General features: G+C 48.2%; 1 protein-coding gene across 2 annotated transcripts in view; it reads right to left on the bottom strand.

Annotated features, from left to right (window-relative positions):
• Positions 1 to 17,247, bottom strand: part of CRHR1 (corticotropin releasing hormone receptor 1) — a 95,662-nt gene that overhangs the window by 30,969 nt on the left and 47,446 nt on the right. For both annotated transcript variants that reach the window (XM_030541562.1, XM_030541563.1), the window contains exons 3-5: positions 12,612 to 12,731; positions 4,232 to 4,317; positions 421 to 527 (exon numbers count right to left, since the gene is read on the bottom strand). In XM_030541562.1, coding sequence (XP_030397422.1) covers positions 421 to 527; positions 4,232 to 4,317; positions 12,612 to 12,731 — 313 coding nt within the window. The remainder of the gene's footprint in view (positions 1 to 420; positions 528 to 4,231; positions 4,318 to 12,611; positions 12,732 to 17,247) is intronic.

Raw genomic sequence — 17,247 nt, forward strand, 5'->3', positions numbered from 1 at the left:
AGGCTCCCTGGCTGCTCTACATCTCCCATGATGCACCTTGGGATAAACTCCCATAATGCACCATCCCTCCTCCCCAAGACTGTGGTTCATCATGGGAGATGTAGTCCAATTAGAGAGCCTGGCCTATAGAAGAGAATGAAAGCATGAAGGACCAGAACTACAATGCCCATGAGGCATTTCCAAATCAAAATATTGAGGTTTTTGGCTGAAATTTGTTGTTATTCAAATTTCTGCTGAAATACTGAAATTTTCCATGGAAAATGTAGATGGAGACAAAAATGTTTCTGACCAAGCCTAGTTCTTCCGTCTCAATCCCAGCAAGCCGCACGAGAGGACCTATCTCTGGCTGCTCACTGGTGGGAGAAAGGAGGAGAACAAAACCTGGACACCACTTGGACACCCGCTTCTTGGGTCTCTTACCTCAAGCGCATGAAGAGGACAAAGGCAAGGAGCAGGGCCCCTAGCGAGACGCAGTGGCCCAGGTAGTTTATGATGACGGCAATGTGGTAATGCAGCTTGCTCTTCCGCTGAGGGAGAAAAGACACAGCAACGGTTGATCAGCTGGAAGTTGGTGGCCACCGAGGGCCACTGCTTTGTAAAGTGCTTTGGGACCTACTGACAAAAGATCTCGCTATTGTCATTGTTGTCCCTGCCCCGAGGAGCTTACCATCTCTGTAGCCAAGACAGACGTAGGGCAGGAGGAAGGAATACAGTTAACACGTGAGCAGAGTGACGGTTTGCAAACACCATGCTAGGTTCCCGCTGGGTTTTTCGTAGCATTTCTAACCACTCTGTCCTATTGCCTCTCTCCATCCAGCTCTGGGGGTTTGGGGTCCCCAAGCCTCTTTTAATCCATGCGGCTGCCCTTCTTTAGATTCCAGTCAGCTGCTTGACATCTTTTCTATAGTGCAGGGCCCAGAGGTACCTGCAGCTGCCTCCTTCCTGGCCCGGAGGAGCCCAGGGCGGAGGAGCACAATGAATCCGCAGGGGGCGCTGTTGGCCACAAAAGCCCTGCAAGGAGATGAGACCGAACGTGCACACGAGCCTGTGCTCGATAACGTCTCAGCCCTGCTGTGGGAGCTTTGCTTAAATTTTTTTTTTATTAAAACTTTTAGAAAGTGGCAAAAAAGGAAAATATAAGATCTTGGCACAGACCTCATGGAGCCAATCACCAGGATATCTCAAGACAAAAATTCACGGCCTTGATTTGCATCGACATTAAGGCTCTGACAGTGCGGAAGATGTCCAAGCAAGCGTAGACGGAATTCACTCCCACTTGCAGGGCCCTTTATGGAGCGCAAGCTGTCCTTGACATCAGTGAAAATCAGGCCTGACATTTTTTAAAAGTTCCTTCCCTGTTTCATGTCTAACACCCGCAAGCATTAAACTGGAAAGGCTGGTGAAGTTTTTCAAAGGTGTCTAGTGATTTGGGGTCCTTCAATGTGGGCTGCTTCAAAGGAGACACTTACCCAGGACCTGATTTCCGGAGTATGGGTGGGTCAGCAAATTCTGACCATTCAGCCCCTAGCTGGCGTCTCAGCTTGAGAACCCGAAGTCTGGGGCACCCCCTGTATCTCAGGCCACTTTTGAAAAGCTGGGCTAGAATCTCAATCTACAGGGGAAGGATGGTCTGAAGAATGTAAGAGCTGCCACGCTTGGTCACATCATGGTCCATCTGGCCCAGTATCCTGTCTCTGACAGTGGCCTGTATCAGAGCTTCAGGGAGAGTGCATAGAACAGGGCAATTTGGAGTGAGCCACCTCGTCTTCCTCTCTTGGCTTCTGGCAGTCAGAGGCTTAGGGGCACACCGAGCATGGGGTTGCACCCTGACCATCTTCGCTAATAGCCACTGATGGACCTATCCTCCAGGAACTTATCTAGCTCGTTTTTGAATCCAGCGCTTTTATAATTAAGGCCTGGGAGGGTGGGTAGCAGCAGTGATAATTGTGCTGAGAGTCATGCCGTGTGCGGCCAATGGATTATTTCATGCCACGTGTAAAACCCTGTGGGCTGGGATACACTTTGTTCTGTGCTGGTCATGCAGCGTGTCCTTTACTCCCTAGGTGGCCACCCTAAAAGCTCCCGGTGCATCGAGATGGCTGCTTGTGAACACGGATGGCTCAGGACGCACACAGTGTGTAACTCACGCTCACTCAGTGTGGCATTCTGTCCCCTTGTAGCGGTGCCTGGGTCACTTACAGAGAAGTCAGAGACCAGCTGTGGGCCTGGCTAACACCACCCAGTTGTTTAAGTCAGGGAACAAGGGCACGTATCTCCTCGTTGAGAATCTCCTGGCACTAGGAATAATTGACGCAGGCTGCCCAGCTCCCTGCCCCCCAGCTCATTATTTCATTTAATCTATCTATCTATCTATCTATCTATCTATCTATCTATCTATCTATCTATCTATCTATCTATCTATCTATCTATCTATCTATCCCCATCCACCCCCTCTATCTATCTATCTATCTATCTATCTATCTATCTATCTATCTATCTATCTATCTATCTATCTATCTATCTATCTATCCCCATACACATCTATCTATCTATCTATCTATCTATCTATCTATCTATCTATCTATCTATCTATCTATCCCCATCCACCCCATCTATCTATCTATCTATCTATCTATCTATCTATCTATCTATCTATCTATCTATCTATCTATCTATCTATCTATCTATCTATCTATCTATCTATCTATCTATCCCCATCCACCCCCTCTATCTATCTATCTATCTATCTATCTATCTATCTATCTATCTATCTATCTATCTATCTATCTATCTATCTATCTATCTATCTATCTATCTATCTATCTATCCCCATCCACCCCCTCTATCTATCTATCTATCTATCTATCTATCTATCTATCTATCTATCTATCTATCTATCTATCCCCATCCACCCCCTCTATCTATCTATCTATCTATCTATCTATCTATCTATCTATCTATCTATCTATCTATCTATCTATCTATCTATCTAATCTATCTATTCCCATCCACCCCCTCTATCTATCTATCTATCTATCTATCTATCTATCTATCTATCTATCTATCTATCTATCTATCCCCATCCACCCCCTCTATCTATCTATCTATCTATCTATCTATCTATCTATCTATCTATCTATCTATCTATCTATCTATCTATCTATCTATCCCCATCCACCCCCTCTATCTATCTATCTATCTATCCCCATCCACCCCCTCTATCTATCTATCTATCTATCTATCTATCTATCTATCTATCTATCTATCCCCATCCACCCCCTCTATCTATCTATCTATCTATCTATCTATCTATCTATCCCCATCCACCCCCTCTATCTATCTCTCTATCAATCTATCTATCTATCTCACAGCAAAATGATTGACCAAGTATTACTATTTTATCAACTACGATTGGTTAATAACATAGTAAAAGGATCCTGATTGGTTAATTACTTAGATTAATATTCTATCATGCTGTGTCTTAATCTGTGCTGCAAAGAGCCACAGGAGACACATTACAGAGCCACTTGCAGCTTCAATCTGAGTAGCGCTGGCCTTGACAATGGTTCCTAGGGTGCTTTATTTGAAGGGATGCAGGGATTTGTTGTGTAATGTCCTGCTATCGAATCAATAGAGGACACGCTCTGTCCTGCATTTCAGTGATAATTGAGCTGTGAATCATACCCTGTGCAGCCAATGGATTATTTCATGCCACGTGTAAAACCCTGTGGGCTGGGATACACTTTGTTCTGTGCTGCTCATGCAGCGTGTCCTTTACTCCCTAGGTGGCCACCCTAAAAGCTCCCGGTGCATCGAGATGGCTGCTTGTGAACACGGATGGCTCAGGCCGCACACAGTGTGTAACTGACGCTCACTCAGTGTGGCATTCTGTCCCCTGGTAGCGGTGCCTGGGTCACTTACAGAGAAGTCAGAGACCCTGCTGTGGGCCTGGCTAACACCACCCAGTTGTTTAAATCAGGGAGCAAAGGTTTGCGCGTTATGATCCAGCAGCCTTAGGTTTGATTCCCCGCTGATGACTTGTTAACGATGTCTCCTCATCCTTACATGTGCTACTCTTCTCCCTAAAGACGCCCATCCACCAAAGCTTGTTACTGTCAAACCCTAAAACTTCCTGAAGACACCTGCTTCCTTTTGCGACTTTATTTCCTCTTCCTCCTTCCAACCCCCCGGAACAAGCACGACCTGGGTCCAATGGTCTGTGGGCACGTACCTCCTCGCTGAGAATCTCCTGGCACTGGGAATAATTGACGCGCGCTGCCCAGCTCCCGTTCACGAGGCATTCTCTGTACCCGTTGTCTGGAAGAAAGAGACACAAACACAGTGAATAGCACAGGATGCAGGGCGCTGGGCACAAACCTTTTTAAAAAAGAGATTTGCAAGTTGCTATGGCGAGATTTGCAGGTTGCCATGGCACCGGGCCAACTGGATCCTTTTTCTGTAATACCGACTCATTGACTTGATTATTATTATTTCAACATGGGAACCCGTTTGCCACGTTTGTTCTTTCAAAAACTTTCTTTGCAAACAAGGATGAAAGCGGGAGCCAAGAAGGAAAGAAAGAAAAGCAAATCTAGAGGAAAGGGCTAGTGGTAATTTTCCCTTCGTACTGGTTGTTCGCCCGGATGATCATTCCCTCTCTGTTTCAACACTTTCTCGGTCATAATGTGAAGCTGGCACCTTATTCCCTGCAATAACAACTTCCTTAGCATATCGGCAAATTTCATTTTCACAGGGATAACTCTAGACACCATGAGCTGAGAAGGCAGCTCCCGCGGCAAGCCCAGAGCAGTATCCTATTAGCGTTAGCACCAGCGGAATGACAGAGCGAGGGGGACATTGCGGGCCTATTATTAGCAAACAAGCCTTTGTGCCCTATTAGAGAAATCGGATTCAGAGATTATAAGGCCGGAAGGGACCTGTCATAGGCCCAGGTTCCAAACTGTGCCTCAGTTTCCCGTTTGGCTGTATAAACCAGTCTGAATCAGACTTTACCTTCAATAACCCCTTGTTCACGGCAGACATTAGTCACCGATAAGCAAAGAACTAGAATAAGGAAATACCCCAAGCTTCAGTTTTCTCCTCACCCGGAGACGCCTTTTTCTTCTTGCCACCTCTCATCAGGACATTGCCAGCAGCTCCCCTTGCCCCCCAGACTCAGCTGCTTCATCACCAACCACACTGGGGCCCAGTCTCTTGTTCTGCTTTTCCTCCTGTTGGAGAGCTACCTGCTTCGGACAGGCCTGGAGCCTGGGTTTCAGAGCCCAGAATACCGGACAGGCCGGTACGTCCAGGATTGGTGCGGCTTGCCCCCACCCGCGTGACCCCGACCCCGCTGGCATGACCTCGCGAGCATGGTGCAGGTGAGGTCATGCTGCACGGAGGACACCATTTCAAAGAGCGCACCGCGCCGCCCAGCATGACCTCACACGCGTGTGCGCAAAGTCTCACCCGTGGAGGTGGAGTGGCGCGCTCTTGCCAATGGCGTCCTCTATGTGGGATACCAGACAAAACCTCATCTCTGGTTTTTGTCTCAGCCCCTTGGTGCCAGCGATAACCTCAGTGCGGTGCCAGGAGGCGCTGGGCTGCAGGCAGTGGAGCGGGTAGAGCAGTGGGGGGTGATCTCCCCTCAGTGACAGTGCTGGCCCCAATGCCCGAGCGCCGTAGCAGGGGGCACCCTCTCTTGAATGACACACGAAGCCAATACCTTTCCCACGCCGGGATGTGGTTAGCTTCCTCCTGCCGGCCACCCTCCACCTCCGTAGTGCCGGCTTTGCGGTGGGATGGAGCCACAAACCCTTTGCCATTTGGTGTGATTGTACAGAACACCTTGGTACCCTGTGTACCCCCCGCCCCTCAGCAGTGAGGCACTCAGATAGCCCAGTGATGAGCATGGTATCCATGTGCCCATAGCTAAATGGCTTGGACAGGGAAACCTGTCCTTTCATCCCCCTCTGGAGGCCTCTGGCCGCTAGATGTGATCACGCACCATTTGTTTCTCACGCACACTTCACACACACCATCAAATGGGAGGGCTAGATTAGTGATGAGAGATCTGTGAATGTGAATCAGAGACCACACATTACAGTGCCAGCCATGCAGAATTCACAGGGACACAGACAGCCCTTAGATTGTTTGTTAAGTAAAACAAACAAACAACCCCCCACCCAAGGGTGGTGCAATGATGGTGCAATGATTTCACAGCATCTTCCTGCACATCACCTCCCCTCGGATCAATTTATGCCCTCAAATGCCACAGAGCTGTGACAGGCAGTGCTGATCCCAAACCCAAGCCCGAGGCTAATTTATCACACTCACCTCTCGTGTTGCCCCTCCGGTCAATATACAGCCACTAGCAGGGCTGGCTCCAGCTTTTTTGCTGCCCCAAGCAGCGAAAAAAAAAATGAAGCCCTGATTAGTGGCACTTCGGTGGCAGCTCAGCCGTGCCGCTTAATTCTTCAATGGCAACTCAGTGGCGGGTCCTTCACTCTGAGAGGGACCGAGGGACCTACCGCCGAATTGCTGCCGAAGACTCTGGATGTGCTGCCCCTTTTCATTGGCCGCCCCAAGCACCCGCTTCCTTTGTTGGTGCCTGGATCTGGCCCCGGACACTAGGGCTGTCAAACGATTCAAAAATATATTCGCTGTTCACCATGAGATTAAATAGAAAGAACCGTGCTTAATTGCAGATTTCATTGCGCCATTTAACACTAACAATACTCACTGAAACGTATTCTAAGTATTTGTGGATGTTTCTCTACATTTGCAACTATGCTGAAAGTGAAAGTGCAACTTACAAATGTCGAAGCTAAACACGGATGTTTAGCGCATCTGGCACAGAAAGACCTTGCAGCGTCGTCGACAAGAGTGCCGTGCGAACGCCTGTTCTCGCTTTCAGGTGACATCGCAAATAAGAAGCTTGTTTGCCTTAGCGATTGGCTGAACAAGAAGCAGGACAAGTGTAGGCTCGAAAGTTTTATATGGTTTTGTTTTTGAGTGCAGGTATGTAGCCCCCCCCCCAAAATCTACGTTTGTAAGTTGCACTTTCACGATAAAGAGATTGCACTATGGTACTTGTATGAGGTGAACTGAAAAATACTATTTCTTTGGTTTATCTTTTGACAGTGCAAACATTTGTAATCTAAAATAATGACATAAAGCGAGCACTGTACACTTTGTATCCTGGGTTGTAACTGAAATCAACATCTTTGAAAATGTCGAAAAGCATTCCAAAGCATTTATAATACATGTAAATTGGGGGCCTATTATTGTTTAACAGTGCGATTACAACTGCCATGAACCACGACTGTTTTTTAAAATCTAGTTACTCTGTTTTGCGTTAATCGCGTGCCTCTAACTGCAAGTAATTGACAGCCCCGACGGCAACGTTTCTCCACAAAGGCCGCCAGTGCTAATGAACGACGGTAGAGCTGGTTTGTTCGCTGCATAATTCAACACAGGAGTTGCAGTCAGTCCAGCAGAGGTCTAGGCAGGGCTGGCTGTAAGCACCAGCACTCCAAGCATGTGCTTCGGGTGGCACTTTCCAAGGGGCGGCGCTCCAGTTCCTTTTCTTTTTTTTCCTTGGGGCGCAAAAAGCCGGGAGCCGGCCCCGAGCGGAGGTGAGCTGCGGTGGTGGGGGACGTGGGGAGGCCGCAGGAAGTAACCCTGGGTGGGGGGGCAGAGAAACCACTCCCGCCTCCAGCTCACTTGTGCTCCACCACTGCCTGCTCCTCCGAGTGCGCTGCCGCTCCACTTCTCCTGCCTCCCTCCCAGGCTTTCCATGCGGATCAGCTGTTTTGCAGCAAGCCTGGGAGAGGGGGAGGAGAAGCGGAGCGGCGGTGGCGCGCTCAGGGGAGCAGGCAGAGTGGAGGTGAGCTGAGGCGATGGGGGGCACGGGGAGGGCTACAGGAAGTAACTGTTGGGGGGCAGAGGAACCGCTCCCCCCCAACTCACCTCCGCCTCCTCCTCCGAGTGCACCGCCGCTCCGCTTCTCCCCCCTCCCTCCTAGGCTTGCCTGGGAGGGAAGGGTAGGAGGGGAAATGCGGTGCGCCCGGGGGAGGAGGTGGGTCTGGGGATTTGGGGAAGGGGTTGGAATGGGGCAGGGAAGGGGCGGAGCTGGGGTGAGGCCGGGAGGGCGTGGACATTTTTTTTTGCTTGGAGCGGCAAAAAATTTGGAGCCGGCTCTGGGTCTAGGCCTGTAATAACCAGGTACCGTGGATGAGAGATGTATTGGCAGAATTGCACGGGGATCCCAGGACTGGAATAGCAGGGAGTACTGCAAGCTAGAGGGGAGACACTTTCCAGCTCTGTGTGTGTGCACACGAGGGGTGCGCACTGGGATAATGATCAGAAGCCAGGGCAATGTTACTGTGTGTTTCACAGCCCACTGGGTTAATAGTTAATGCTACATTTTGCAAGATTGAGACCAGTCTACACCTAAAACAGCCTCTCAGCTCCTAAAGCCTTTAGGGTGACCAGATGTCCTGATTTTATAGGGACAGTCCCGACATTTGGAGCTTTTTCTCATATAGGCACCTATTACCCCCCATCCCTGTCCCGTTTTTCACACTTGCTGTCTGGTCACCTAACCTATGCTCCACGAGGAATCCAAACTGGATGCAAAATCTGGAGAGAACCCAGGAAACTGGATTGGACTCAGGACATGGCCAACACTGAAGTAGATTGGCACGAGGTACAGAGGACTCTTTCCTATGTGCCTGGCTGGTGTGTCCTACTCACAAGCTCAGGGTCACACTGATCACCAGAGGGGAGTCGGTAAAGAATTTCCAAGGTGGCACAGGTTGGCACCTAATCAATTCCCTGCCAATGCAGGGGCCTCGGGCATGGTTTCTGCCTGCGGCACACAGCTGTTTAGTCTCAGGAGGACTTAAATGCTTGAGTCTAACCAAAGTCATTGCACTTAATACGGGGTAACCGGTGAAATGTACAGACCTGTGCTATGCAGGTCAGACAAGGAGAGGTGAAGGTTTGTGGGACGCTTGGATGGTGTCTGCACCGTATTGTGAATTCTAAAAGTCCCACAAAACAGCTAAACAAACAAAAAGTGGGGCTGGGTGGGTAAAGGGGTCTCAAACAACACTGCAAATTTGGAGCCACCTTGAGCTTCCTGGTTGTCACTACACTGCACAAGACGGCTACTCAGAGCTTAGTGGTAGGAGCGACCTAGGGACTCAGCCTGTCCCGCTTTCAACGCCCAGGTCCCCCGACACTGAGCTATAGGAGAATCTTCATTTGCTAGTAGCAGCACTGGGTCTAAGACACACAGTTGAGTAGCTCTGATTTTACCCGGTAGATTGCAGTGGTGTGCACACACACACACACATATACACGCGCATACACACACACATACACACACACCCAATTCACAGACCCTTAAAAGGATTCAAGGCAAAGTGACTTGCCCAAAGTCACACAGCGGGCAGTAGCACTCAGGTCTCCAGATGCCCACTAACTGAACCGGGTCAATAGCTGTGAGTACAAAGCGCTGGCAGATGGGCACATTAATTCCGAGAGTGCCAGGTGCCAGGATGTGGCGAAGGACAAAGCAGTGGAGGAGCTATTGTGTGGGAAGGCCGCTGAGCGGGAGAGAGTGGAAGCGAGTACGTGAATGTAAGCACCAGCTGTCAGATTCCTCTTCATGCTGATTGCACCCGTTGAGGAACTGGAAAATGCCTGGGTCACGGGTCCTGCTGTCAGCTTCAACAAGGCAAGTCAAAGGGCTGCTCACGTTGGGAGCTCTTTAGGGCAGGAGCTGTCTTTTTGTTCTGTTTGTACAGCACCTGGCACAATGGGATGGTGGTCCATGATGAGAGCTGCTAGCCGCTACGGCTAATGATAAACATCCAACACACAATGCTGAGGCAAGGGCAGTATTGCTGCAGTGAGAAAGGAATTGTGGGGGGGGAAAGCTTCCGTTTGAATAAAACCACAGTGATTCCCTCTGAAGGAAGGATGGCCCAGTGGTTAAGGGGATAGCTTATGACTTGGGAGTCCGGGCTCTGTCCCCTCCTCTGCCACCGATATCTTGTGTCACCTGGGGCAAGTCATGTAGGATAAATCTACACAGCTCACGGCAGCGAGCCTCCCAGGCTGGGCCTGGTGGGGGTTGTGCCAGTGTTATAAAAATGGCCATGTAGCTGCTGAATCCAGGGTCTGAAGCCTACCCCCTCTCTAGTTTTCAGAGCCCAAGCTCCAGGATAGCTCATTGGTTTTTAAGCCTTGGCTTACTAAACCCAGGGTTGTGAATTCAGTACTTCAGGAAGCCATTCAGGGACCTGGGGCAAAAATCTGTCTGGGGATTGGTCCTGCTTTGAGCAGGGGGTTGGACTAGATACCTCCTGAGGTCCCTTCCAACCCCGATATTCTGTGTTTACATGGCTATTTTCAGTGCTGCAGACTGTGTGGACAAGCCCTTAGCCCCATTGCAAGGCCTAACTGATATAGGAGCCCAAGTTTAATTTTTCAAAAGGCATTTAGGCGCTCTCTAAGAGCTCACATTTAGAGCTAGTGAAGAAATGGGCTCTTCCCCCACCCTCCATGGAAAATGTGGACTTTTCCTTCAAAAATCAAAGATAAGAAAATGTTCCACAGGCTTACACACTTCCATGTTCAGCCAAAAGCGTTTGCGATGAGATCTGGAGATTTTCCGTGGAAAGCGCTTCCTTGTGGTGAAAGGGTGCCAGTTAGCCAAACACCCCACTCTCCATTGAAAAATAGTTTAGCCAGAATATTTCCCACAAGTCCTAGTCACATTCTGTGGGCCTGACCTGGCAGCCCTGGCCAAGGCAAGGAGTGCCAGTGAGGTCAGATCTGCTCTAGGAATTATTTTGGGCGCAGTTCCCTGGCTTGTGTTATACAGGAGGTCAGAATGGTTGATCGGCCTGGTCCTTTTTTGCCTTAGAATCTATGTCCGTGGGATCATATGATCCAGTGTTTGCTGGATCAGGGGCTAACACAGGGCTGCCACACAACATGCTAACCAGACTCACGGCAGACAGGAGATCACTTTTTGAATATGTGCGTCTCGCTTGGCTGCTTTCTTTTGCAAAGGCATCATAGAAGAGGTGGCGGTGCTGGGAGATCCCGTGGCCTCCTCGCCTGAGCAGAAGTTGCACACCTCGTGGAAGATTCCCATCCCTGCTCCGCAGGCCAAAGAGGCTCAGCGTGTGGAAGAAATTTCCCAATGCCAGGTATTTGGAAGGCTGGTACACTAGTCAAGGCGCCAGCCCCAGACTTGGGTAGACCCAGGTTCCCATTGTTAACTACGAATCTCAGTACCTTTGAGGCCTCTCTTTTCTATCTGTAAAATGGGTATATGAGCACTGCCTGACCTCAGGGGGATGTTGTGAGGATGAAGATTGTATGCGGCTCTGATGCTAAGATAATAGGAACCTCTGATAAATAAATAGCTCTGAAATGACCAAGGCTTAGCCTCACGTAGTATAAATTTAGCCATGAAATTGTAAGGAAATGCAAGCCCAAAGGTCATGAAAGCGATAGAAAAAAGTGACCAGCATCCTTTACATCTCTGTTCGTGAGCCCATCTCCCCTCCTAATAAACTGAAGACGCTGGCTAGTGGTGCCGGGTTGCAAAGCCACCAGCGAGGCACTGTAATATGCTTTGCCAAACAAGGAAGACATCAAAGCAGAGCCAGGCAGGAAGAAAATAAACCTGCTCAATTTCACTGAGCAAAGCTACCTTCCCAACAGTGAAGGCACCCCAGAGATCAAACAAACAAATCCACGCGGCCTTGCAAAGAAGCATTGCCAGAAAGTCCCCATGACAACAAGCTGACATCACAAAGGTGGTCTCATCATTAAGTCATTAAATATAACGCCATGTGGACAATAATGATAATCAGCAGCTTAAGAACAGTAATGAAATATAAACCCATTATCCTGTTCCCTGGGAGAGCCGGGGATAATTCATGTTTCTGATGGATTTTTTTTTGGTTGATAATTATCACCACTTTTGAGGGGAAAAAAGATACCCTTCTCCGTGCCTTAGCCATTAACCAGACTCGAGGTTTCTCCCACCCCCTTCTCCCCCAACCTCTGGCTCTCAGCAAAACTTCATCAGCCATTGCAAGTGATTTTCGTTAAAATGCCGTGAACAAGAATAAGCAGAAAACAATTCCCTTCAGGGCCCTTATGTCTGAGGGCGCTTGGAAATTTGCACTTTCCTTCCTTTTCTCTGTGGAAGGATGAGACCATTCCTAAAAACAGAGGCACAGACCCACTTTCTACCCACATATTTACTCCTGAGGCTGATCCAGGCACTTTAGATAATAACCTACTATTCTTTCTCTCAAGCACACTGATATGGACTTACGGTGCTTATTTCCCACTTCCATGATTTCTGAGCACCACACGCATGCTGGGCAGGTGCCCATGTCAACGACAAAATAAGCAGAGGCTCTTTGATAGCCATGAATGGGGTTTTCCTTTTGCCCTATTGCCCTGTCATAGCCCTGTGTGTGTGAATCTGATGCCACACTCATCTCTGGGGGATCAGTAACACTGGTGCTGCTGCCCCCTTCCCATTACCTCCCCATCAGACCCACGTGACTTACTTGTGGTGTTGTATCGGACTCCGTAGAAGTATTCGGGGCAGGGGCGGGCCACCAGCTGCCCCACAGCACTCCGGGGCCAGCATGTACCGATCAGGTCTATGGAGGCGTTGCACTGGAGACCTGAGAGAGACAGGGGAGAGGGTTACCAGAGATCCCAAAGTTACCTGCATGGAGCTCCCCTGCCCGCCGCAGCACCCCTTGGGCAACAGAGCAAAGGGAGTGAACCCTGCAGAGCTGGGGGTATGGTGGGCTAGGGGATTTGTTGCTGGCTTCTCACTGTATCTCATTCCCATTCCCAGCTGCTTGCTCTATCCCATTATTCCCTAACACACTGGAAGCTTTCTTGCTCTGAAGCCGTCATTGCCGGCAACTGTCAGAGCCTGTTTCTTCACTCAATAAAAAAGAGGTCTCTCTTACGAGATAGCGAACTTGAAAGAGCCACAGCGTTGCAAGCTCCTAGTGGAGACGAGGCACGGGGAAGGGTTACCTTGCTGTAGCTGGCTATGGTGAAACTCTACACCACTAGCTCCTAAACCGCACCAATTTATGAACCACCTTCTTAAAAACTTGTTGTGAAGCAACGGACGGAACATTAAGCTCATGTACCATCAGTGGTATATGGACCACAGTGTGGAAGCACCTGCCTTAAATCCTCCCCCTCCATCCTTTATCTCAGCCAGCAACTACTGCTACATCATGGTTTCCACTCGCGTTTTACAGCAAGACAGCTAATGTGCAACAGCTTATCTCATTGTAAAAATACACTTCTTTTCCTAGTGAAGGCAAGCCCAGGAACTGGACTAGCTTGAACGTAGGTGTGACTGGGGAAATGCTTGCCCTACCCTGGGTTGGAGTCTGTCTGGGGATACCTGTGTTTCAGACTCCAGTGCAAAGTGGATTATAATAAGCAGGCCTCGGTGGACTTGGACTTGGAGGGAGGCAGCAGAGACTTTCAGTCTCAATTGGGTGGTTCAGCTCCATCCTTGGTGAGAGGGAACCAAATGTTGTGACAATAAATGAGAGCTTCCTGCTGTCTTATGTATAATGAGTTGTTTGGTTATGTTTAGAGCTGGTTGGAAAATGGTGTGTGTGTGTGTGTGCACAAATACCAAAACATTTCAATTAGGAAATTCTTCTGCAATTGCCTCATGGGAGTTGTAGTTCACTTGCCCCATGCTCCCATTCTCCTCCATAAGGAAGGCTCCTTGGTCAGACTACATTTTCCATGATGCAACATGGTGTCCCCTCATAGTGAGAAGAAGCAGTTATATCTTGGGAGTCCTTGGATATGGTGCATCATGGGAGATGTAGTCCGACCATGGAACCTGGCTCATGAAGGAGAATGAAGACATGAGGCAGCTGAACTACAGCTCCCATGAGGCACCACAACATCTTAGCTAACTGTTGGGTTTCTGACCAAAAAAAACCTCACAAAATTTTCAAAAAAGGCAGAAATTTTTCCTGACAAATTTTGTTTCGCTGAAAAGCCAATTTTCTGTTAAAAAACAAATTTTAATGGACATTTTCCAACCATCCCTAGTTGCAGCACCTGTTATAAAAACCCACATCTGCTGGCCAAGGAAGGACTGAATGGGCCAAGGAGCTTGACCTGGGATCTTTCGAGTAGAGCGCTGAGCCCTGGTGGAAGGAGATGCAGTCACGGTGGCCTTCAGCCTCCATGTCTATAGAAACAGCAAAAAATTCATGTATACACTGAGAGAATAACAAGGTACCAGGGGGTTTCCTGTGGCACCGAGAGCCCCCTCTGTTGAGGTGTCACCATGTTTGCAGTGTGAAACCTCCTCTTTCCTTCTCTCCTTCCCCCCAGGTTGCAATAATACTTTATTCCAGGTAATTTAGAATTCAAGTTTCAGTAGGGCAAGCTGGCAGCTGCATGGTTAACAGGGTATAACACATAGTTTTATTAACTCATTTGATGCCAGTAGTTGTTTCACAACCCAGTCGACCAGCGCAGAGCATGTACTGAGAAAAAGCAACAGCTCATCCTTCTGTGGCACCTGCCCCTCTCTCCCATTACTCCTTTGCAGGCTCCCCTACCCTCCAGTGGTCCTTCGGTTGGTTCCTATTCAGTTTTCAAGCACTCGGTCCTCTGGAAGAACCCAGAGGGAGTTTGTGCATCATGCTGCCTTTGGGGCAGCACAAGAGGCATGATTTGGCTCACAATGTTTTGGGCACATGTTCATCGGCTGGAGTCCATTTGTGGCACCTGGAATTAAGCATGTTGCTTTCAGGGTTGAAAATAATTCTGCACTCGTAGTGCTATGTGCGTAACACTTTCTGCGTGAAAAGATTTTCGGTGCATTGCAGGCGGAATAATCCACCATCAAATTTTAATGGTGGCTTTAACTCTGACCTCCTTTTCTTGGTGTGGGTTTAGCACTCAGTAAACTGTGGTACTGTACAGGAAATCAGCTCTATGCGGGCCATGGCTAATACGGCTAATGAAAGCACAGTGTGTTAATTTAGGCTTTATTGAGGCCAGATTGCAGAGTTATTTATATATATTTTAACATAGTACAGGATGTTCTGCAGCAAAATATGTCTTTGTTACATCTGAGGATTAGATACAAAACCGATTTCTCTGTGTCATGTCAACATAATTCAATAATTAACATTCTGCAGTTGAAGAGGGGTGTGCAACAGACCTTGAAAGGTGTTTGTCTGGTTTAGTGCAAAGCACTTACAGTTATTGAAGATCAGCAGCAGTTTCTGGCCTGAAATGAGTGGTTTCATTCTTTTCCAACTAGCTTTCAGTAACTCCGCATCTCAAATACTGTGCGTGTGAATCTGAGCTCAGTTACACCAATTCTACATAGGACTTGAATGGAGTTACTCCATACTTTTGTTGATATGAGAGCAGAATAGACCCAAGTGTATCTTGGTAGCTGCAGTGTATTCTGAGGGAGTTCTGGTTGCAAATGGACATTTTAAGATTCATGTTCAGGTGTCTACGTTTCTTCTACACTGCGTATGAATAAAGCTGGCCAAAAACAATTGGCCAAAAAATTGGATTTTTGATAAAATGCAAATATGTGTGCAAAAAAAAATCTGTTTTTCACTGAAAAACTAAAAGTGGACTGTTTGATGAGTTTTTGATGAAAACGCAGAGTCCTTTTTAAAAATTGCTGAAAAAAATGTTTTCCTCAAAAAATTATTGCAGGAAAAAAATCATTTCCCAATAGTTCTACATCTGAATTGTAAAAGCGTTCAGAGTTTTGGAAACAATTCCATATTTTTCAGTGGTAAGGTGTTTTTAATTATAACTCTATTTTTACTAACGTTTATGTTGCTGTAGCAACCTTAAGTTGCCCTTTCCTTGGGAAAAAAAAAATCATGGTGGTCATTCTGACTTGCTGTGTGATCTTGGGCAGATCCCATTTAATCCCACGTTCCTCAGTTTCCCCATTTGTAAAATGGGGCATATCACCTGCCTACATCACAGGGGAGCTGGGAGGCATGAGGTCTGCATAGTGATGCAGCACTGAAAAATGAGAAGTCAGAATATTTATAAAGGATAAACAGAATGACCTGAATAACTAAAGATTTACATAGCTTGACATTGACCCCGGGCATAATAATGGAATGGCGGATATGGTGTGCTATCAATACAGAGTGAAAGGAGGATGGAAATATAATTAATACCAGCCAATAATAGTTTTCACGGAATTTAGATCTTGTCAGACAGACGTGCTATTGTTCGGTGAGACCATTCCAAGCGTGGTTGATAAAGGCAGCTGTCTTGTTGTAATATACTTACATTTCCAGAAGGCATTTGACATCCTACCTCGTGACTTTCTGATGAAAGAATTAGCACGATACAAAACAAAGGTGGGCCCAAAAGAAACGAATTAACACTGGACCGATCTCAACGGAGCATTATCAACCAGCAGGAGTGCTGGTGGGCTCTGCCAGGCTGGTACACACGCCCTGGAGGCTGCCGTTTCTACTGGGGAGAGGAGCCTGTGTAAACCTCCCCTCACTTTTCAACCAGGTAACATTTCCCCATATTTATATACCCCCCCTGGGTAATAGCTGAACACCTTTGGCTGTGCATTGTATTTAAGCATTCCAATGCCTCTGTGAGGGAGAGCACTGCAGAGATGGGGAATCGAGGCAGAGAGACAAAGGAACTTACCTAAGGTTGCATAGGGAATCTGTGGCACAGCAGGGATTTCCCCCAGAGGCTGCTAAGCCCAGGAGGAGTGACCTACCCACTGGCCCATCCTTCCTCTCAGGGTCCTCTAATGCAACCACCACTATTCAGGATGAATAGGCCCCTGCTTTGTCTCCCGCCCTGCACCGGGACCAGCGTTCAATGAGCCTTTGTCTGGTGATTCAGATCCCAGTTCTGCCAAGCAGCCAGGTCCCGCAACCTTGACCCTGTGACAGAGTGTTCAGCCGGGTCCCGTGTCTCCGCAGATGAAAGATTTATGGCATCAGGCAATGAACAAACCCCATAAGTCAATCCTACTGACGGAGCTGCCTGCGGCTGGTGCACAGAGAGCTGAGAGCTGCTGCCTTTTTGGGACTGCGACGGCCGGGTGGGGTCGGGACATCCCAGCAGCTGGCCTGAGGCAGAGCAGCTAAGGCAATACTGTGGCCAGTGGCAGATCAG

This window comes from Gopherus evgoodei, chromosome 23, assembly GCF_007399415.2.
Source record: "Gopherus evgoodei ecotype Sinaloan lineage chromosome 23, rGopEvg1_v1.p, whole genome shotgun sequence".
NCBI classification, from domain to species: domain Eukaryota; kingdom Metazoa; phylum Chordata; order Testudines; family Testudinidae; genus Gopherus; species Gopherus evgoodei.